Genomic DNA, 22,595 nt, shown 5'->3' with positions numbered 1-22,595 from the left:
CAACTTTAATACACATTCCTCTCCAATAACACTGTGAAGAGAAGGAAATTATTGGCTAGACAGAATTTTCCTTATATAAATCAGTTAAGACAACCAATCCCACCAGAAAATTCCTATTTAACTTGGTAATAAATGCCTTCTGTCACAAAGTTACCCCTTGCCTTGACCAACGTGTGTGTAAAAATAAAAGGATATATGCACCATTTAACACCGACGCTGTTGTTTTAACTCCCTTTCTGATCCAAGAAGCCTTTTTTCCTTTCACATCCTCCACACAACTCATTACATAAGGTACAGTGATCAATTAGCAAGATAAAAGATAAAGATATTTTGGCTATTAAACTTCTACATCTTGTATAAAGCTTTATTTTTATGGTGTGCTTTTGAATGTCAGCGACATTGATTTTTTTTCTCACCACTAATACCCAAGAAGTTACATAATCTGCAGCTGTTTTACAAGCATCTGAGCATTTCATATTTATTAATTGCAAAAAGCTCATATTCACACTTTGGTAGCAACCACAAAGCCCAACAGATGAGAGCAAAGATGCTGTTTACATATGATGCACAGTACTAAAGACTGAAGCAGCCTGATGCAGAAATCCTTGATTATGGATCCAATCCATTCATTAGACCATGAAAATCTTTTAAAAACCCACCAGACAATCCCAAAACATGCAGACCACAGCACAATATTCAAAATTCCCAGCATACATTCAAAGCATACAAAGTCATGTAACCTGCAATACCTAGACCATACAGAAGTCAACTCAAGTTATTTCAGTCTTGTAAACTATGAAACTTCTTCAATGGATTTCTAGGTCTGGGTTTCATGTTTCATTAGTTTCCTGACACATTATTAACACACCCTCACATGCATTGCCAAATCATGCTTTTAGAGGAAAGGACAAAAGAGATTTAAAGTTGGTCTTGAAATAACTGGGGTGGGGTGGAGGTGGCTACCAGGCCAAGTTTTACTATGAGTGCAGACATTTCAGCTTTTTAAAAGAAAAAGGTAGTATGTGTTAAATAAAAATCTTCATCAGTATCCATACCATTTTATTATTGTACAAAATACCATAATACAATGTACCTTTTCTAGGAAGTTAAACCTCACTAAAAGACTTTATATTGGATCCACACAAATCATCTGATGTGATCAGGAAGAATTAAGTGATTCAGAGTTCTGGCTGAACTACAAAATTATAAACTACACCGAAAAACTGAAGAGAAACCAGCTGAATTATTCATGTAAGCATGCAGAAAAGCAAGCCAGCTGGTGCACACAAACAACCTCCCATGGCAGGAGGAAAAAAACCCCATCAATCCCTATTACAACCAGAACACTTCAGTGTTTACAAGCTTGGGAAGCTCCAGCATGGGTCCCCACAACAGCTCAACTTAATTACATTTACTTCTAGTTGCAACACTACTTATTAAGTGTCTAGCTGAGGTTAGGAGTCTATAAGTGATCAGCAAACAAAGTGTGTTCCTCAATCTACAACTTCAAAAATGCAAGAACACAGCTTGTAAAGGCCTTTCTTGATTACTCACGGAAAGAATCAGTACTTTACAAGTCAAGCTTATCACACAGCACCACTACATGTCTGTTCAAAGTCAGCAACTGTGAATACTCACAAAAATTAAAGTGATAATTTCATGCCAACTTTCTGTGTAGAAGGCTGTTATCAAAGACCAAGACCATCCCATCCCACCCCAGCCTCCCATCAGTGCTACGGCCTACTTCACTCCTGCATGCCTCCCCATCTGCTTGGTCCAGCCATTCCTATTTCATGACCAGACAGGAGCCACCAGTTCACTACCAATGCATGGAAGATAAGTTCCACAAAAGGAACATGTCGATTTCTTTCCATGTTTACACATGCTCAACTTGACAAATCTTCTTTAGAAAAAAAAACATTCAGACATTTATTTTCTGATCAACTGGAGCTCCACCTGAAAAGCGTGAACAAAATGTTGTCTTTTCTGCCAACTGCACTTTTTCCTCACTTACCTGGTTAGAAAGAGCCAAAGGAAAACCAAGTTCAGCGCGCCTGCAGTCTTAGATGCTCAAGCCCACAACTATCACCCTGTTCGAGGTTGAATGTAACACACTGCTACCATGCTGTTGCTGAGGCAGTGCCTAACTAGCAGTATTTTCTATGAAGTAAGCTTTGTTAAAACCAAAGTAGCAAAACACATCATTTCTATTACCTTAAGCATTGAAAGCAAGAAACTTTTTTTAGTTGGCTGCTAAAAAAGGACAAAGTATATTAGGGAGAAAAAGGGAAACAACTCCAGTAACAAAACCAAACCCCACGTTTTCAGAGTTTCACATGCAGCAATACCCATAAAAGGCTGCAATACATGTGAAAAATATTCTTTTGCAGTAGGATACCGTTAGTTACCAACATAACAATGATGTAAAAGAGGTTCAAAGAGACTTGTAGAAGGGAATCTAGAAGCACCACCACAGCAATAAATCTCCTTTCCAATGAGTGCCACCATCACTTAGGCAGGAGAAATATAATTGCTGAATCTATTAAACCCATTTAACATAACCAAAATATATCTGTTGTCAAACAGTTCACACTCCCGGTAACATCCTTTTGCTTGGAAAACTGAATTATCAATAACTGAGGAAAAAAGCTTAGAATAAAACTTTATTTGGTTCCTGATTCGTATTTACCAGAAGTTCCTCAATGCAGGCAGCAGAAGCAAAGAGATTCCCAGTAGCAGATGAACACGTTACCTCAGAAAGCTGCTATCATCTATTCAAGTCTATTCAAAATGCTCCACATGCAGTGTGAACATCATCCACCTTGGCCAACAGTTCCCAAACTTTCTGTGGCTGTCCACTCAAAAAACTGACAAAGCTCTCTGCAGGACATTCAGCTCCTTGCATCTCCCACCCCTCCTCTCACAATCATTTCCTCCCCTTGTGCAAATAGTTTTAGTAATATCTGTAGTTTGTCGGTGGCAGTGCTAACTGGTGCCCATTTGATTCCATCTGAAGCCACTCGGACATCTAACTTCTTCAAAGCTCCCAGTCTTGAAAGCACAGCTTGGCAGTGCCTAAGCTTACCAGGATAGAACCAGTCTGGCCAAGCTCATGCTTGCCTCGTGTTCTGGCATTCCTCAGATTAGAGGACCATTGTTACATGTCATGAGACTGCACAGAGAATCTGCGTCAACTGATTATGCACCACTTCTTCCTATTCTTTGCAATTGCTGATTCCCAGAACACAGCATATGGATTCTGCCCTGCATCCTTTGATCCTGTGTCCGCATTTGATGACACTGCCTCTAAATTTCCTTACCAAGCTACTTAGCTATTTACCTTCACTTCTCCCAATGGAAACTAAAAAGTATTCAATTACCAATTGCTTGAGAAAAATAAAGTGTCTATAATTGGGCCCAACCTAGAAAATCTACTAAAAATGCTGCTATTCAGGAAGCAGTCATATTTACAATTCCATTTTTAAAGTCTATCTTTACGCTGCTTTTTAAAATCATTCATAGTGACTCCTAACCTTCCTAGCTCTTACTATCACATCACTAACTCAAATACCTCTATTTTTTTCAGGGATTCCCCCATGGTAGCTATTCACTATTTGGTCCATACAAACAAGATGGATTCTCAAGTCTTACCTGTTCACATAGGCCTCGTCCTGTCCTAGGATATGCTCATCTATTACCTGCTAGGTGCCTGTTTCCTGTAGCATCCTGATTCCTTCCAAATCACCCATTTAATGGTTACCTCAAAGCTGCGGAGGGCTTTTTTTTAAGCTTACTAAGTCTTTTTCCTCTGTCTCTCAAGCTAAGCCTTCATGAAATGATTCCTCTCTTCCTACTCCTTCTAGCACTACTGAAAAATTAACAGAGAATCAGAGAGTAATTCAGGCTGTAAGGGACCTCAAGAGGACTCTAGTCCAACCTCCTGCTAAAAGCAGTAAAATTAAGAGGTCAGACTAGGTTGTTCAGGTGTTTACCCATACCTAACCTAATTCTTCTTCTTATATCCAGCCAGATCCCTCTTGCTTCATTGCCTCTCATTCTTCCTGCAAGCACCACTCTGAAGCGCCTGGCCCCATCTTCTGGATAATCTCTGTGGAGATAAGGGACACCAACAGTTCAAAGATCATCTCCGCCAGCATCCTCCCCCCTTTTTCAAGGGCTCCTGCATGCAAACTGCCCTCAGTTGCTGATGTAAAGTTTTCTCACTCCAGTGGACAAGGCTTAACATTCTCAATTACAGCTGAAAAGAGGCATATACCATCTTCTATCCCTTCCCTATGCCCAACAGTACTTCTGCCTTTCCCAAATTATTTGGGAAACATGGGATTTCAATATGACTATGCTCCAATATTTCTTGGGATTCCCTTGTCCTTGATATAGCTCTTTTCAGCCTCAATGGGTCACATTTTGATGATTTTTTGATGTCTGTGCTCTGAACCTGGGAATGACACATTTTTTAACTACAGAGAATACCTATATTATTCTAGCGTTCTTAGCACTATTATCTCACCTGCCTCCAGTTATGCAAAATAAAATTGCTCTAGCTATTACAACCTGCTTTGTGTTTTTGGTAGCCAGTTTCTTACTTTGAGTCTAGGAAACAGTTCTTTCCAAATCAGTTGGAGAGACTGATGACTACTTAGACAATCCTCTGTATTGTCAGATCTTGTTTTTCCAAACCACAATCCTTTCCTTCTATTGAGCCACCAATATAAACCTCATACAGAGAAAGTCTGGCTTCAGGTCAGAAAGAGGAGAGCATTTGCCCGCTGTTGATCAGCAATCAACAGGAGACCAATGCGATGCCTGCAATGCCTGTGTTACAAAATTTCTCAAAAGATCGCAGACCTTCTCTCAAGATACTCTTGCAGTTTCAATAGCAGCAACAGGCAGGTGAAGATCCTCAAAGTCAGCAGGTACACAACAGAAGAGGACAGATTAGTAGGTAAGTTCCCAAGCCAAGGCCAAAGGATACTAAAGGAAATAAGATTAAAGAAACCAGAATAACTTCTCCAAGCCTGGTCACGCACCACACCTAGGCTAATTTAATAGGTTACTGCTGCTGAAAAAACCACTGCACCCTCCCATACAGCAGCGGTAGAGCTCACATGATCACAAAGTATGCTCAATTAAATCACTAACCTGCCAAGGTAACAAAGTCATACCCAATCACTTTGTGCCAGGTAAGTTTTCTGTTCAGTTAATGAACTGAAACAGCTCTCTTTTTTTGGGACCAGCAAGCAGATAGATCATCTTAGCTCCTACAGGGTAACTGGGTCCTCATTTTCACTTTTGACATCTCTGTACATGGAAACATCAATAAAGTACATAGAAAATGTAACTGTACTAGAACAGCCACAAGTGTCAAAGCCAGGCAATTCATTCAAGAGACTTTCCTTTTTCTTCTCTCATTCATGTGCCTTCTACACCTTCTTTTGCATCTTGCCCATGTCCACACCATACAGCTTTATCTAGAGCTTATGTCAAATTTGGTGTGCATGTTGGTGCTGTTAATGCAAGTGTTGTTGAAAGGACATGTAAATGTGCTGAAAATTGTTTCAGTTCATTAAGAGGGCGGCTGAGGAGGGGTGCAGCAGCATAACTATTTTTCACCTTGGCAAGCAGGCGAAGGGTGTGGTTGCACAAGGCAGGATTGCAGCTGGAAGAGACAGACCTGCTCCCCTTCAGTGTGCTCCAAACAACTGCTTCTGCCACAACTCTGCACCAGCTCCAGCACCTAAACCCCTCCAAAACCTGAGTGAGATTAACCCAGGCAGCAAACTTTTTTAAGGCAGCAAACTTTTTTAAGGCAGCAAACCAGGATGGGTGGGTTGAATTAGTTTTAAGTGAATGATCTGACCTGGCTCATCGAAGGGTCTGTTGAGGCCCATAGCTAGCACACAGGATAGGATCCCACAGTTCAGACCACAAGAGGAAATACCAAGCAGCAAGGGACTACGCTGATCTCAGCCACTGGTGATATACCAAAGTTCTTCAGCTTCAGAGCCAACAGTTAGGTTTTCCTCAAGCTCTTCTATTGCTACCAGCTTTCCCCCAGAGCTCCATAACAGTGGTCACTATTAAGTGATTACTAATCACTTAATCACTTGGAATCTCTTTATTTAAATAAAGAGATTGCAAGCAATTCTTTTAAAACAATAATCATCTATGAGCTTTATGAAGTTCACTTATTTGATGCTGTAACAGTGAGCCTAGTACAAAAACCCCCACCACATGCAATGCCACCCAGTACTAACATACAAAGTCTAACTGCCCAAAATGCAAGTTTAGGCAAACATTAAAGACAAATATGGGAGTTCAGAAACATCAGACTTAAGCTTGTCCATTCAATCCAATGTAGTCTCTTGTGTGCCAGTACTCAAAGTCCACATCACCACATTTATTTTTCAACAAGACCTCTGACTCATCCAGTACACTGAAGAGACATTGTTCAATGAACAGAATATTGAATAGGTTTGTGTTTTGTTTAATTCCTTTGCAAAGGTAGGACAGGCTTCAGAATGCAAGAGCACGTGAACAGGAAGGTCGCAGTTGGGGTTACAGATTGGGCATACTTCTGAAGGCATTACTAGGCTGGCACCATGTGCTCTAACTTTTTCATCCTAAAACAGAAAATCTGTATTTGTTTATACTCAAAATGGTCTCATTCAGATATGTTATGGTATGAAAAGCCACCTGATCCTAAATTCAGATTTAGTCTGAGGGTGGATTTATTTAAAAAGTCTCACCAAGATCCCCAGCAGCACCTCTCATTGGTTTTCAGAACCTGATGAAGCAGCAGCAACCTGTTGAATGCATGGGACTGGATGTAATACAGAAAGCAGGACCACACAAGAATTAAAAAAAACAAACCCACCCACACCCCCCCCAAAAAAAAAAAAAGAGATAGCATTGCTTGCACAGAAGTTGATGTCTTCAAAGATAACACCTGGACCTGTTTTCACCTTGTATGACCTGTATTAAAATACTTCCCAGTTATCTGCAGAATAAAGCTATCTACAGATCAGTTGTTTCTTACTCAATCTCTTGCACTTAAACTGAAGAGTTGGGAACATAAAAGTTTCTGCATGGGAAACTCATTAGCAGGACACTAGGACAATGGAAAATTGTCCTAGCTGAAAGCAATAGATCTCAATGTTTGCCTCCAAAGGCCTTGGCAAACCTAAGGCACCACTGACATTACCCTTCCAAATGCTCTGTTACAGAAGCATTTTTTCAGCTGATTACATTATGTTTAACAGTAGCACATTAAACTACTTAATGCCTCGGCCCACTTCAGCAAATATGTAAGTTTCAGAACAAAGATAAAAATGCCAGAGGATCAAGCTAAAGGGCTCCTTGCTTTTTCCTTCAAAGTTAAAGCAAATGGGCTCCCAGGCAACATAAGAGCTCATGGCTGGGGACCACAGAAGATGAGGGAATGAATGGCAGCACAAGAGAAAGGGCAATGTAAGGTAGATGACATCCACTCTATTCCTGGTAGTTACTTGCTCCATCTAAGCTTACTCAGCAGGCTATTTGAACTCCATTTCTAGCACAGAACTTCACTTTTTTTAAAAAACAAAACCAAAACAAATAAATCTGTTTTGCAGAAGTGCTTATCAAAAGGATTTTTTTTTTAAATTTCTTAAGTAATCAATGAAGTCTGAATACTGCATTTTCAGTAAAGCGCTACAAAGCTATGCAATCAAGATTTACTTTTGCTGGTCATCATAAAGGACTGGGGCATAATCATATATCCATACAAATACCAAAAATAGAATCTGCAGTTATTTCCCCCCAATAGAACAGTCACTACATAGTACACAGTTATCATTCAACACCACCTCTTATGGTGGTGACTATTTCAATTACCACCAAGACTTTAAAGATTTCTGATGTAACAAATGAAATGCACTAGCATTTTTAAATTGACACCCCAAATCGTGTTTAAATTGTTTGAATAACTGGTTTAAACATTCATAAGACAAAGCCGTTTCTGTTCACAACAGACAATGCTTCGAGGCTCTACATTATTTTAGACTGGAATAAAGAAGTCTCTACAGTGCTAGTAAAAAAGAAATACAGATACTCTTAGAGTTAAGGATTTCAAGTAGCTTCATTTTGACTGATGACTGGAAGACACTTTAATGTCCTTACTATATTTTTATAAATAGCTGTGGAATTTTAAATCAATTAAATTCCCGCTAATCTAATATGTAGAAGCTGCTGACATGACCTGTACAAGTGCTAGGTTTTACTTGCCTTGCCATTCATCTAACCTCACTAGGTTTCTCAAGTTCCCCAGTCTTCTCTCTCCAGTCTTAATATGAGGGGGAAAAAAAAAATCTACCAGAGCGACTACCCACTTACCTACCATGACTTTTATTAATTCATGAGAGCATTTTGCTTTTTAGTCCTAGAAAATGTAGACCCTCCAGAGGTCTAGTAAGAGAGCCATAAAAACTTGCATCTTGAGTGTCCATCAACTTCCCCATTGTCCATTAGTTGGGCAGATTTAAATAAATCTGGAAATTAGTCCAACACAATTTTTTCATAGAGAAGGCTGACAATATTTTCTTTTTTTACTCCTGAAAAAATCTGTTTAGTGCAATCTTTATACTACATATATATATTCATAATATAGAAATACAACTCCTTTCCCAAGAAAATTATCTTGGTATACAATTATCAGCAGCTCAATTTCTCAGCTGAAATTCTGCAATTTTAAGCTTTCCGATATCCACAATCTGCAAAGCTTTTCCAATTTTTGCATGCGTTTTCTTAGTATGTGCCTTGGTCTGTACGAAAACAACTGAATCCCAGTAATCCTGAATCCTCTACAGTTTTGTGGTTAAATCCTCTTGTGCTTCAGAAATGAGATGCTCCCCTTTTTGGCTTCTCTCAGGAACAAAGGCATCATAGTTTTCCATAATTATCTTGTCAGCTTCTTCAGTGAGCATGACTTAACCCATAAACCATGGGCTTAAAACACCCAAAAACTGACACAAGTGGATAATAATTTCAAAGCTTCATATATTTATATTAGATACTCAAGTGCTCTGGAAAGGACTGAGTGTAACCTCATCAAGTTTGCTGATGATACAAAACTGGGAGGAGTGGCTGATACACCAGAAGGCTGTGCTGCCATCCCATGAGACCTGGACAGGATGGAGACCTGAGCCAAGGGGAACCTCATGAAATCCAACAAAAGCAAGTGTAAGGTCCTGCACCTGGAAAGGAACAACGCCATGCACCAGCATAGGTTGGGGGCTGTTCTGCTGGAAAGCTGAGGACGACCTTGGAGTGCTGGCAGACAGCAAGTTGACCCTGAGCCAGCAATGTGTCCTTGTGGCCAAGGCAGCAAACAGTATCTCGGCTGCATTAAAAGGAGATGGGACTACTGGAGAGAGACCAGTGGAGAGCTACCAAGATGATCAGGGAACTGGAGCATCTCTCTTACGAGGAAAGGCTGAAAGACTTGGGTTTGTTCAGCCTGGAGAAGAGAAGCCTGAGGGGGGATCTTATCAATACTTACAAATACCTAAATGGTAGGTGTAAAGAGGATGGGGCCAGACTCACTTCAGTGGTGCCCAGTAACAGGACAAGGGGCAATGGGCACAAATTGGAACACAGAAAGTTCCACTTAAATACGAGGGAAAAACTTCCTTACTGTGAGCATGACAAAGCAGTGGAACAGGCTGCCCAGAGAGGTTGCGGAGTCTCCTTCCCTGGTGATGTTCAAAACCTACCTGGACGCAGTCCTGTGCACCCTGCTTTAGGTATACCTGCTCAGGAAGGGGGGTTGGACCTGATGATCTCCAGAGGTCCCTTCCAACCCCTACCATTCTGTGAATCTGTATTCTTTTAACAGCTAAACTCTATTACTCAAATTTAGCAAGTAATTTTAGTTCCCAAATAATGAAAGATATTTAAAGAGCTTAAAATTCTAAAGCTTTTACAGTTGCTGAGGTTCCCTCCCCAATATTCTAGAAAACAACATTATTTTAACCTTCCTCCCAGAAGAAGAAAGACTGAAATTAAGAAATTCTGATTACTCATGTCAGCCATCAGCAACATCCCTGAAAAAACACTACAATTAATTGCAGCTAGGAATTTAAAAAAAAAAAGTAATTTCAAAGTCAATATTCTGCATGCAGATTTCCTTAATGTGCATCAAGGTCCAGTAAAATCTACTAGAAACTCCAAAAAAAAGTTAAAGACATCAACATGACATTCTTCTGTCAAGTGATCATTATGTGACTTCTGTGCCCTACTGCAGTTCATTGCATCTTCCACTTGGCAAGCTCTTGCATCAGGGTTGCTCTTACTATTTATTTAGTTTCCTTCCTTTTGTGGTTAGGCCATTTTGGTCACTGTTGTGCTATGAAAAGGTAGATTAATATTTTTTTTTTTTTTTTGACTGTGGGAAGAGCCTGTTCTTGTTTCATCCGACTCTGTCCAAAGTGTTCAGTGCTAGTGATAACCCAGGAGTTTTTTGGCGGCTCTACCTTTCTTTAGTGGATATTTGTAAGTAATAAAGTGAACCAGTAGATACTTTACGCTTAACTTCGAGCTGTGCTCTGCAGTGCTTCAATCATGCTTGCTGTGTTGGTGCAGTTTGAGAAGCCCAATAAACTGAATCACAAGCATTCATGTGTATGTTTAATGTTATTTTATGTTAAATGCACATGGATATTTTTTGTGGCAGGAAGGAACTGAAGGCCCTCTAGTTACATTCAAACAATCTACCATTGGAGATTTTCAGTTCTCCATATGCCAATAGCTTTTTCAAACACTATCTGATAAAATACTGAGTAGCTTGTATTTTCCTTATATCTGATTAATCACAGGCCTGTGGGATACTAATGTATTGAACTTGTGACGTAATTTATGGGAGATATTTCAAGTTAGAGAAGGACAAATGGTGCTATAATCAGCAAAGCAAATGTCTCATTCCAGGCTGGATCCAGGACAGCTTTGAAGGAACTGCAGTATGGAAACAGGCAGATGCTGGAAAAAAATTCATTTTGGGTATGGATTCATGTTGCAGCTAAGCTGAAGTATTGGCACCCTCCTTCATCCTTCTGCCCCCAACCCAATCCTTCCAACCAGCTCTGAGCCCATCTGGCTATAACACTGAGCCAATTCAACTCACTAAATAGCTTAAAAAAATATATATATTCACTTTCTCTCATGTTAACTTGCTGCCGCTGTTCCACAGCATCAGACAGGCACCAGATGTAGCTCAAGATGAAAACCGGGGGATGGGAATTCCTCTTTTGGGCAATGGCTGCTTCGTTCATTCAGCTGCTTGGTGAAAGAGCACACTACCTAGAGCCTGAAGATGGACGGAGGCCCCTTCCAGCTGTCTTCACAGCAGCAGCCAGAAAGCAGAGATGCAAGACAAGCACAAGATCCCCATCGTAAAAACTGAGACTATTGTGTGCAAGATGGGAAATGGAAAGAATGAGCTCCTGCGGCAGCAGAATGGTACCCTCAAACTTCATCAGAAAATCACTACACAAAGGATAAGGCAGAAAAGGAAGTAGCAAAATCCCAGTCTTAGTTTTTCTGGAGGGAAGGAAGGAGCTAGCTGAATTGATACTGCCCATATATTCATAAGCACACGCACACCCTTCAAAATTCATCAGCAGCCTGTTAAGTGTAATCGGCAGTTTCTGCATTAGCATGGAATATTGTTTTAAGGATAAATAAGAAAATGCGATCCTCAACTTTCTTCTGAAGTAGCTGTTTACTTTGAAAGGCACTTTAAGGGCAAAAAGAAAAAACCACCAAAGATAACCAGAAATGAAAGAAACAAGAAAACTGGGAAAAGAAAAAAGAGAAAATTCAAAAATTTGAGCCGCAATGAATTAGGATAAAAAGCCAGAATAAAAGACCATTTGCATCTATCTTCATAATATTGGGACATCAGCTATTTTCATAACTAGCAAATACTAGAAGAGGCAGAATTTTGTCATACCCTTCTTGCTGCTGTCCAGGAGGAACACTGAACAAGAAGTTCTTGCTGGTGAGGGGATGCAGCCCACCTATATGCACCAGCTAGAAGAGATCTATCCAAATTCTTAAAGGAACATACACAGATAATAAAATAGAAATGTTGTGACCTTTGAAAGGTAACAACATGATGTGGAAGATTAAGAGCTGCTTCTTTCTTCACTGCCTTGTCAGTAAGCTTATCATAGACACCCACTACAAGGACACAAGCTTCAACACAGCAAAACAAAACAAAAAAATATCCAAGGAGGTTTAAAAGAAGACAGGTTATAAAACAGGAGTGAATAAAATCCACTAAAATCAAGCTTGCCCAAAACACTTCTTTCAGACATCAGGTAAACCACATGGCAAGTCCTTTGGCCCAATGGCAGCTGAGCCCCAGCATACCACCCTGTTCTGTCTACGCTGGGGTTGAAGGGGAGCACCCATCTGCCAGTTAGGCAACAAAAACAGACACTCACCCATGCCGGTGAATGTCCATGTCTTAATCTATGTACATATTGACCTGAGAGTTAAGCTGACTGAATCCTGACGCAGCGCAGGAATGTACTTGTTAGGAGGCAAACAAAACAATGCTGCATTTTTCAACAAGACTTCAGGGAAGCAATTGCACCAAAGATGATGTATCTGTGTCCTGTTGAGCACTGCTGGGGAAACAACAGGGAGAACGAACAAAGGTGGTAATAAAACAGTAAGAAGAAGGTAGAAGGATACGACAGTGATATGGAGGGTATAATGATTCAGCCACATATTTCAACTTGGTCCCCTGAATTCTGCATTACAGAACTGCTTTCTTCAACCACGCATTTACATCTTACTGCAGATCTTAATATTTGGGTCTGCAATTATCCCTTCAAGAAAACTCAAGGGAATGCAACAAGTTTTTGCTTTCTTGAGAGCTACAAACCTTGTGCCAAGAAACTGTCAAATATTTTGATACTTATTCCAGGGTAAATACACAGGCTCTTTATAACTGTATTGTAATCAGAGACTGAAATATTTTGCATACAGGTATAGTAAAAAGATCTTTCTTCCAGTAACAGAACTGGGTGATATATCTAAGTCAGCAGTATGAAATGTCATCAAGCTGGCATCTTGGGCATCCTGAATCTGTGTCCTGCTATTCTTCAGTCCAAAAATGCCTGTAGCCCTCTGTCAATGAAATCATGTTACCAAAGAATAGTTTATTCCTTAAAAAACAAACAAAACAACAAAAAACCCAACAGCTTCTTAAGGAAACCATTTTAACTGGCAGATGGAGGAAAAAAAATCATTTTATATCCTCAACACTGGCAGAGCTTGATTTTGGGGGGATGTGGGGAAGAATATGGAGATAGAACACAGGACAGTGCTCAACATTGATTTCGTAAAGGTCTCTACACTTTGTAAATATGCACATTTATGATTTTAAGGGAAGCTTACTTTTGCATGAAAACACGTGGAAGACAATGTATTTCCTTTGTCTTAAAATAGAGCTTGCCATCATACCCCTGTTCCTCACCAGGGTTTACCCTTCCTTGCCAAAGCAACGTACAAGAGAACATCCCTCTGTGATGGTCTCATTGCCTCAAGTTCAGCCCCCTGCTCATGCAGGGTCAGCTAGAACAGGCTGCCCAGGATGACATCTAAAGAAATCCTAAAGGAATTTGACAAATGTGACCCATGTCTTAGCTAGATAAACCCTAGCATTTTTACAGTTATTACTGTTGCCATTCACCCCAGCAATTAATTAAGGTATCTCCCAGGAATACAGCAAGCTGTCACTTAAGTCTTCAACCTCAATCTCCAACAACTGCTGTCAACTATTCAATGCAGAATTGGTTCTGATAGATATAAAAAGTATTTTATATTCTTCCACTCAAACACAGGGGAGAGAATAATGTAAGCAACAGTTAACTACAGCAGAAATCCAAAAGACAAAAAACAAGCCCCAACCACCTAACTGGTCGAGTCTGAAATTCTGCTCTGATTGGAAGGAAAGTTGATGACCTAGCACTCCCGCTTCTCCTGGTTGTGCACCTTCTGTTTCCTCAGTGTTAAAGAAAACACCACAATAGATTTAGTCCTTTTTTTCTAAGCCCTTAAGTGTATCCCCATCACTCCTATGTTGGAAGCCACAGACATCAAAATAAGACTGGCTGTCCTTACGTGTCCTAAAGGTTCTCACTGCTCATAGAACTGTTTTCATTAGAAGCAGCTGAAGATAAAAAGTGTAAGGATGCTCTCAGCTAAGAGAAGACCTCGTTTATCCTCTCATGTTCCAGATGGTATGGGGAAAAAGAAAGGGGAGGGGGGTGAAGGGGGGCAGAATAACACTGATATAAAATTAGTATCATGGGGGAGTGGGAATCAGAGGGAAGGTGCATTACAGATGAAAGCCACAGTCAATCAGATTATTCCACCACTACGACAGAACTTTCCAGCATGGTTGCTGCTAATCTTTAAGGCCAACCCCAAAAGACCCTCTAAAACAGCTTCTCATTACCTTCCAAATTAGAGAGAAGGGACAAAAAAATTATGATCTGATCATCCAGAACATCAGACGCGGTAAGAAAAAGAAAATGGGTCAATTTGGTTTTCTCTCATAACGTAGAAGGATACATAGGACTTTGAACTCTTCACACCATCCATGTTTTTTTTTAACTGCCATCTTTCTTAAATCCCTAGTTTGTGAATTAATTCTACTGAGGACGTTGAAAGGTTTGGATAATAAACTCAACTATATTGCAAGTGAATGAGAAGTGACAGTCTGCCCCCTGTTTAAGGAATAGGCTTTTCATTAGAAAAAAAATTAAGGGGGGGTGTGTATAAAAAAAGACAGTAGTACACATGTGTAAAATTTGTTTTCTCTGAAGTAACCCAAAAACAAAACCCAACTCTTGTAGCTACAAGGGTCTCAGTTGTCACTGTTAAAATTATATAACATGATGGGATAACTCTGAAACATTTGGAGCGGACCCAGCTACGACATCTAACGTTTAGAAAAATACCTCCCACATATTGTAGACACGACAGCTCAACCTCAACAGCCACTGTCAGCAACAGACCCAAGCACATCTTTGTCGACCAGCACAAGCTTTACAAAGTCATGTTGCTGATGCACAGAATGGAGGAGGACAAAAGATGTACTGGAAAAACAACTACTACCATCTCAGTGCCGGTAGCCTGGCTCAAGAGAAGTACTCCTGCGTAGCCCAGCAGCAATGCCCCTCTCCTCCCTTCTCCCGCTCTACCAGCAAACTAGTTCGTGGTTAGGGCAAAATTCAACGCTTAAAGAGCCTTCAAAACATGCTGTTGACAAAAGCAGTGTGATGGATGGAAGCATCCCACAAACCAGATATCTACCTACCAGCCAGCTAGCTGGACTATCTTTATCTCAACAGACGTGTGGCCTTCAAATGAACTTCAGTCCTATCCTGAAGTAGAGCAGGAAGATTCTGAACCCACTTTTGACCATACCAAGTAAGGATGCTATTTCCTTTTCATAGTTTAATAGCAATGGTATTGTTAAAGTTGTCATAACTTGGGGGGGCGGGGGGGGGAAGAATCATCTTAATTCCAACCATCACTTTATTAGACAAGTTAATTTGTTTTCTACCATAATCAGAAAGTTTTACTTGGAAAAGGAGGGGACTTTAAAACAAAAAATGTTTTGGAGTGAAGACCTACCAAAGGCAGCAGCTTTAATCTCCTAGAAGACATCCTCAGAGATGGCTGTAACTGGAATTCCATATACCTTCACTGTGTTCATCTCAAATAGCAGCAAACTAAATCCTCCACATGTTACAGGCTATGAAAAACCCCCCTTTTCCTTAAAAAACCTGAATCTCTCCCTAATAATAATCCCATAATACAGGCATTAAACAACATAAACCTAAGAATGACATGAGTTGAGAATGTGCTTAAGAGACCCACTGATCAAACATTGGACTCCCACAATGACAAGCTATTATAACTAGACTCTCGGAATACTTGACATTAGCTACATCATTGTGTAGTTTTACAATCAAAACTGTCAAAGCAAAACCAGTTGAAATACAAACACATTTTGATGAAAGGACTCAAATATGCTTGTACTCATGCAAGGCACATTTGAGTTGGCTAATGTACAACATGGCAATAAAGCAGCCAGTATTCATAAAGGCTACAACAGTACCTGACTTCCAGACAGGGCTGGCAGAAAGAGCTAGCCTTGTTCCATCAACTGATAGTCACCAACAACAAGCCATCAAAGCCCTTCTTCAGATACCTTACATAAGCAGAATTAAAAGATCCCTGTGTACGGTAACCATGAGGCTTGTGATGGCAACCGCTCCTTGACACAAGACTGATTTATAATAAATTTTTTAAAAATCAGAAACCTGCTTCCCTTCAAACATTGCGTGACTATTTCAGTCACAAACGGGACCCAAGGATATGAGCTAGCCTGAAGGTCATCAGCCAGTCACTTCCTCAGACCTGCACTGGGGGTTATATGTGAGAACAAGCTTTGTAAGACTTACTCAGTCCCCATGGGCGTTTGGCAAGGCCCACATACTAGCACATAATGAACAGTTTTTGTTGAAGAGACCCAGAAAAAGATGTTGCAGGTCAAGTTTCACAGACTACCTTCCACTTACCAAGCATCTGTCTCCCCAGTTCTAACAGTTCTTCTCATCCACAGCCTCAGATTATACTTAATTCCAAGTATTAAAATGACAGCAGAAGTGATAAACTACGGCAATTTGCAGACTTCCGTAACAGAAAAATACAACTTTAAGACCAGAAAAAAAAGTGCATGGTATTCAGGTGTTAAGTTATCATAGGGATAATACGTTTAAGTGTGTGTGCATGCATCTCTTCCTCACCTGACTTCACTTATATTATTTTAATACCGCATCGATACTGCTAGTGTAACAAAAGCAATTAAGTTAAACTTCTCAGCCCCGAGAGCTACCTTTAATTTTTTATAAGCTGTTCCGCCCAGAAAAAGTATTCTTGTATAGATTTATTCTTTAAAAACCCAACCAGACTGTTAGTATGGCTTAATACTAGCTAGTAGTTATTACAAAAAGTATTTGCTGGAGTATTGCTGGAATATTTGCAGCAGCCAAAAATGTCGGACACTAAATACCTTTAATTTTTTCAGGAAAAAACATTCTCCCACTCAGCTGCATGCATTACACTGCCTGCAGTTCCTCAAAACACACCAAAAAAACCCCCAATCGACCAACCAAAAAACCCACCCAGGCAAATCTTCCTTGTCACAAACACCAATTCTTCCTTTCTTAAATGGGAAATAAGTAATTTGGATCAGAAATATGTGAGAGTGAGCTTTCTGCCCAGGCAGACATGAACATCTCCCTGGGAATCAGAGCAGACTGCACATCGAACGCTCCATCTAAACCACCATGCTTTCCACGCTCAGAAGACTTGGAGTGATGCGTTAACAGATGGAAAACACAACACTCCAAATAAACAGCAAAATCAAGTTATAATTAAGACAGTAAACTATGTGACAATACATTTCTATCTCAGCACTAATTCTGTAGCCTGTTTGATAGAAGCCATTAAGAGCAGCATTTCCCACCTGGCAACCTCAGTGGGGTAACGGAATTGATTTGGACTAGAAAAAAAAAAAAATATCTGCCTCTTTACAGTAGGTGATCTTTATTAAGAGTTTCAGCTCAATTCCAAAATAAGCCTGACCTACAAATTCCTACGAAACAGCAGAAAAACCAATTCCATATCTTTAACATGTAAAGCTGATCAGAAATTCAGACAAAAAAGGAAAAGGGTTGTAACATTCACACGCTGATCAAACAAGCCACCTGAAAGTCTGTAAACCCACATTTTTCTTTCCTCAACTTTTATGTAATGTTTACTGAATGCAAAACCTACATTATGCATTCAAATGGCACAGTCTCACCAGAACCACATAGCAACAAGTACAAAAACTTTCCAAGAAAATAAACAAGCGTAGTCATATGTTCTTGTAAGACCCTAAACTGCTAACTGAGGGGACTACCACCACAAACAACTCTAGAAGACAAAGCCACACAAGCTAACACCAGTGGGATAGACCTCATTGCTAGAGACATACAGTATGGTCTTATCGTTGACCAGTTCTACTCCTACATCCATTGCCCTTGGATTAGAAAGGAATAAGCCAGGCATCTTCCTGCACAGATGACCTGGAAGACAAAACAAACCACACCCCAATTCCACACCTCCTAGGCTTAGGAGAGCAAAAGTGAAGCTGCTCAAACAGTGGAAGAGCAGTGCCTAGTGCTCTTCAGAAAGAGGTCCTTAAACATCAAGATTTATTTCTGCTAGGGGAAGGGTTTCGTGACCTCTCAAGCTTTTCTCTCTTAGCCAAAACACGCCACAAAATTATAGCTATGTGCCATGGAAAAACTGCAGCAGAATTGGGAAAGCTCTGAAAAGGACAAAAATGAGAGCCCTTTGCCCAAGAGAAGAGTCTAAAGTTGTTTTGAAGCATGACTTTCAAATAAAATTTTGCTTTCATGAACGGACGAATTATACAAGTAACACTTGTGTCTAAATGACACCCACTCTTCAAAATTATCATACCTTAATGCAAAGCAGCATACACGTATGTAACAATATATACAAAGATATGACACACTATCATAAAACAGCTACAGGCTTTTCCTACAAACCTCCATTGCAGATTGGATTTTTTTTAAAGGGGGTTTTATAACCTTAGTTCTCTTTAAAAGCACAGAAAAAAAAATATTTTTGAAGTGACTAATAAAAAAAGTAACATACTGGACTTTCACAGCATCACTTCCATGCTTTTACAGAAGATCCTGCCATGCTGATTAGGGAGCTCTACATCTTTCCATTACATCAGAAAGTTGCAGCATCTTACAGCCTTAAGGTGAGAAAGCTTTAGTCTACAGATCAATGAGCTACAATTCAGCTTCACTGCCAACCATCGTCTCAAAATTGCCCTTATCTCCCAAAATGGTTGTGGCAGATCTCATAATTTTCACTAAAAGATTCACTAATTCTTTTCAGCATGAAGGAATTACAGTGTTGATATAACAAAGCAACGTAGGAGCAGCATTCTAGGGGTCCCCCCCCAACAATTATTTTTCCAGTACATGAAGAATACAAACAATTGTCAATCAAGACCTTGTAGAAGTGGAAGGATCCATCACACCGCATGTGACCAGAAACATAGCAAGAGTTGGATTTCCCTTCCTATCCAACACTCTAAGCTGAACACTTTATTTGGGACTTTGAGTTGTCTTTAGAAAGTAACAACGTACTCTGTCTTCCTTTGTCTCTACATCTAAATGCAAATACTCTTCCCAACTTTCACTCTGACAACCTGCGACAAAACCAAAGGAAGTTTTAGTCACCTTCCTGATTTATTTATAGGTGAAACTACTGTAATCAAAGAGAACATACATTATTCCTGCCCTAACACAGCATATGTGACATTTCAATTAACAAAGTACACTCACAAAGTCAAAAGGAACTTGCTCTCAAGTTTCTTTTCTTTTTCTCCCTTCACACTTCCTCGCAAATTATGATAACATCCTCCCAAGCATGACCTTCTCCAATTGAGAGCATATTCAGCGTAAGAAATGCCCCATTAATTCTCCCTGCAGTCCCCATCTTTTCACACACAGACACACACACAAAAGCCTTCCTTAAGGCAGAGATCATCTACAATAGCCGTACACAAAGCGCAGAAGAGCACTGTACATACAGTATAGAGGCTGCTGAAAACTTGAGGAAGTCATTGTCAGCAGCAGCCTTCCACTATGGACTGGAATCTGCTCAAATATAAAAAGGAAAATAACTGACAACCTCTACAGGTATCAATTTACTTATTTGATAAGATGCAGAGTAATATACAACATTTGTATCCACTTTACACAGATTAAAAGGTGAGCATCTAATCCTAGATCACTACTCCTTCCTCTCCAAATAAGCAAGCTCTGAATATTAATGATGGAGGGGTCCATTAAAAGCAGTGCATACAGACTTCACGTGATCACTGAACACAGGCACGTAACATTCCCAGATGTTGAAGAACTCCTGCCCACAAATACTTTCAAGTCATCTAGCAAGGTAGAAAAGGAATCACACCTTAGGTCAAGATTACACCTGAGATCACAAATTAAGTCTTCAGAGCGGTCAAGAAGTTTGAGCTACCATTACCACCTTATCCAACCACTTAATTAACCCAGCAGCTACACAGCAATACAAATTTCAGTGTCAGACACACTGGACTACAACAGTCCACAATCGCTTTAGGCGTTTCACAGATTTAACACACTGCAGATCCAATGATAAAAAGATTCCAGTGCTTAAACAAACACACAGTCAGGACCTACACAAAAGAGGAGGCAACCCCAGGATATCCTGGCTGATGGGCAAGTGCCAGCAGGCGCAACACGCAAGAACCATTGGAGCAAGCGTGGCCGAAGCCCGAGAGCATGAGGGTAACAGCTGCACGCATCGCAGCTCACAAGTCACAGGAGCTCCTCTTGCACAAGCAACAGTACGTGTCACGTACTGCTTCCTACTGCTCTGGCGGACATGCAGTAACACACTGAACTCAAAGTTACTAATCCTGTATTCTTCCTCTGCCTCCTGCAGGTTCCACACTGGAGGTGAAGAGAGCTCTGTGAATAATTTCCTAAACCATGACATATGTCAGCCACCATACAAAAGTGAAATAACCCCAGTTTTGCCCACCTGAACATACTGATCTGAAAACTGCAACATCTAAGGAGGAGACTGAATACTCCTACCCCAGGAGCATGGCACTAGAGCTTTTTAGCTCTTCTGTTCCAAGGTGCAGCTTGACAACATAGTCATTGTGTTTCCCCTAGCTAACCGCTCCCAGAAAACACTGCCTCAGTCTCCTCTGCTCCTCTCCTCCTTGCATGGTCTCCCACACCATGTGTTTATGCCTGTCTCTCTGCAGGGTGGGCCATACCAGGGTACCAATACGTAAAAAAAACCCCAAAACAAAACAAAACCAATCCTACCAAGAACACAAGTAAAAATCCCACGGGGATCACAAAAGCAGTGTTACCACCAAACACAAGCCTGGAGGTGGATAGAAAGGATCTGTACCTTTTGGTAGCAGCAAAGCAATAGATAGGCTTAAGTGTATTGTCAAAGTCAGCCTTAGCCTAGCACTGCACCTTTGCCACCTCTGACCAAGGCCTCACTGACTACAGAAGTGGAGGGGATGTCACCATATTCCAGGAAAGCATGGAAATGCTGGGAACTGTAGAAAGAGCCTAAGTGAAAGCTTTAAGATTTGAGCTGTAATTAAGAATAAATATTTTTTAAAAGCCGAACGGATGTTTTCAGGGTACCCAACTGCATACTGACCGACCATTTCGCTGCCGGCTGAGATTGACCGGAAAAACGCCTCGTGGTCCTCTGGGGACGCCTCTGGAGGGGCCTGGGCCTCGGCCGCCGCCACCGCTCGGGGCCACCAGATGAGCCCAGCCGCTGCCCGTAACGGGAGCCCTGCGCGGACGCGGGCAGGCCCCGAGAGCCCCCAGCCCAGCTCCCCACGAGCCTCCTTTCTCCCTCATCCCGCGTCCTCTCCGAGGGCCAGCGGCGGGAGGAGAGCCTCGAGGCGAGCCCCGGGACGAGGCCCCCAACGCCCCGCCAGGCGCCTCACAGCGGGGCCAGGCCCCCACCCCGCGCCGGGCGGGCAGCGGAAGCGACCCGCCGGCTTCCTGTCGCCGCGCCGAGCCAAGCCCACCCCTCCCGCCGCCGCCGCCGCACCTCCCCGTCCCCCTCCGCCCTCACCCTCCGACAGCTCCAGCTCCAGCTCCGCCAGGCTCTCCCGCACTTCGGGCGGCAGCGGCACCGCCTCCAGGGAGCAGCCCCCGCGCTCCGCCGCCATGGCGCGGGCCGGGAGCGAGTGGGCCCTGCCGGAACCACCGCCCACTGCTGCCGCAGGTGGGGTGAGGGCAGCCCCGGGACGGGAGAAAGAGGAAGAGGAGGAGGCACCACCCCTACCGCCCCTCGCAGCCCGAGATGCGTGCCGCGCACGACTGGCGGGGAGGGGCGGGACCGGGGGAGGGCGGGGCGCTCCCAGGCCGCCTCGCGCCAACCGCCCGCGCGCGGCGCCCCCTGGTGGCGTGAAAGAGCTGCGGGCCGTTCCTCCGGCCTGAGGCGCCGCCGCTGAGAGGGGGGAGCCCAGTCTAGCCCAGCCCAGCTTAACCGAGCAGAGCCCAGCGGGGCCCGGCCCGCCTCAGCAGTCAGCTCCAGGCACCTCCCCGCCCCGACGAGAGCCCACCCCCTAGGAGCGTGACCCCTCCGGCGATGAGGGCAGGGAACCCTGCCCCCCCCCGCCCGGTCCCACGGCTGAGGAAGGGTCTTAGGACCACCCGCCCTCTCCCTCATCCAGCTGCTGTCCTTCCCCTTCCCTACCTGCCCTGCATCCTGGTGCTTCCTCCCTTTCTGAAAATACCGAAAGTGCACTTTCTCCCCTATTCTTCCTCCCAGCAGAAAATAGGAAACATGACAGAGCCCGGAGCCCTGTTTTTCATGGAGCAGAATTACAC

The 22,595-nt window shown here is 42.1% G+C and overlaps 1 protein-coding gene across 5 annotated transcripts in view; it reads right to left on the bottom strand.

The window, feature by feature from the left end:
* DIP2A (disco interacting protein 2 homolog A) overlaps nt 1-22,117 on the bottom strand; it is a 137,740-nt gene extending 115,623 nt beyond the window's left edge. For 2 of the 5 annotated variants that reach the window (XM_075094244.1, XM_075094248.1), the window contains exon 1: nt 21,835-22,117. In XM_075094244.1, the coding sequence (XP_074950345.1) occupies nt 21,835-21,931 (97 nt within the window). In that variant the 5' untranslated portion in view covers nt 21,932-22,117. Of the gene's footprint in view, nt 1-6,767; nt 6,817-21,405; nt 21,486-21,834 lie in introns of those variants that run through there. The other 3 variants (XM_075094245.1, XM_075094247.1, XM_075094246.1) reach the window with 3 other exon arrangements.
* Between the last annotated feature and the right edge of the window lie 478 nt (nt 22,118-22,595).

Source organism: Phalacrocorax aristotelis, chromosome 5 (genome assembly GCF_949628215.1).
Source record: "Phalacrocorax aristotelis chromosome 5, bGulAri2.1, whole genome shotgun sequence".
Lineage (NCBI taxonomy): Eukaryota > Metazoa > Chordata > Aves > Suliformes > Phalacrocoracidae > Phalacrocorax > Phalacrocorax aristotelis.
Note: the sequence above shows the minus strand (reverse complement) of the source record. Positions and strands in the feature narration are given on the sequence as shown.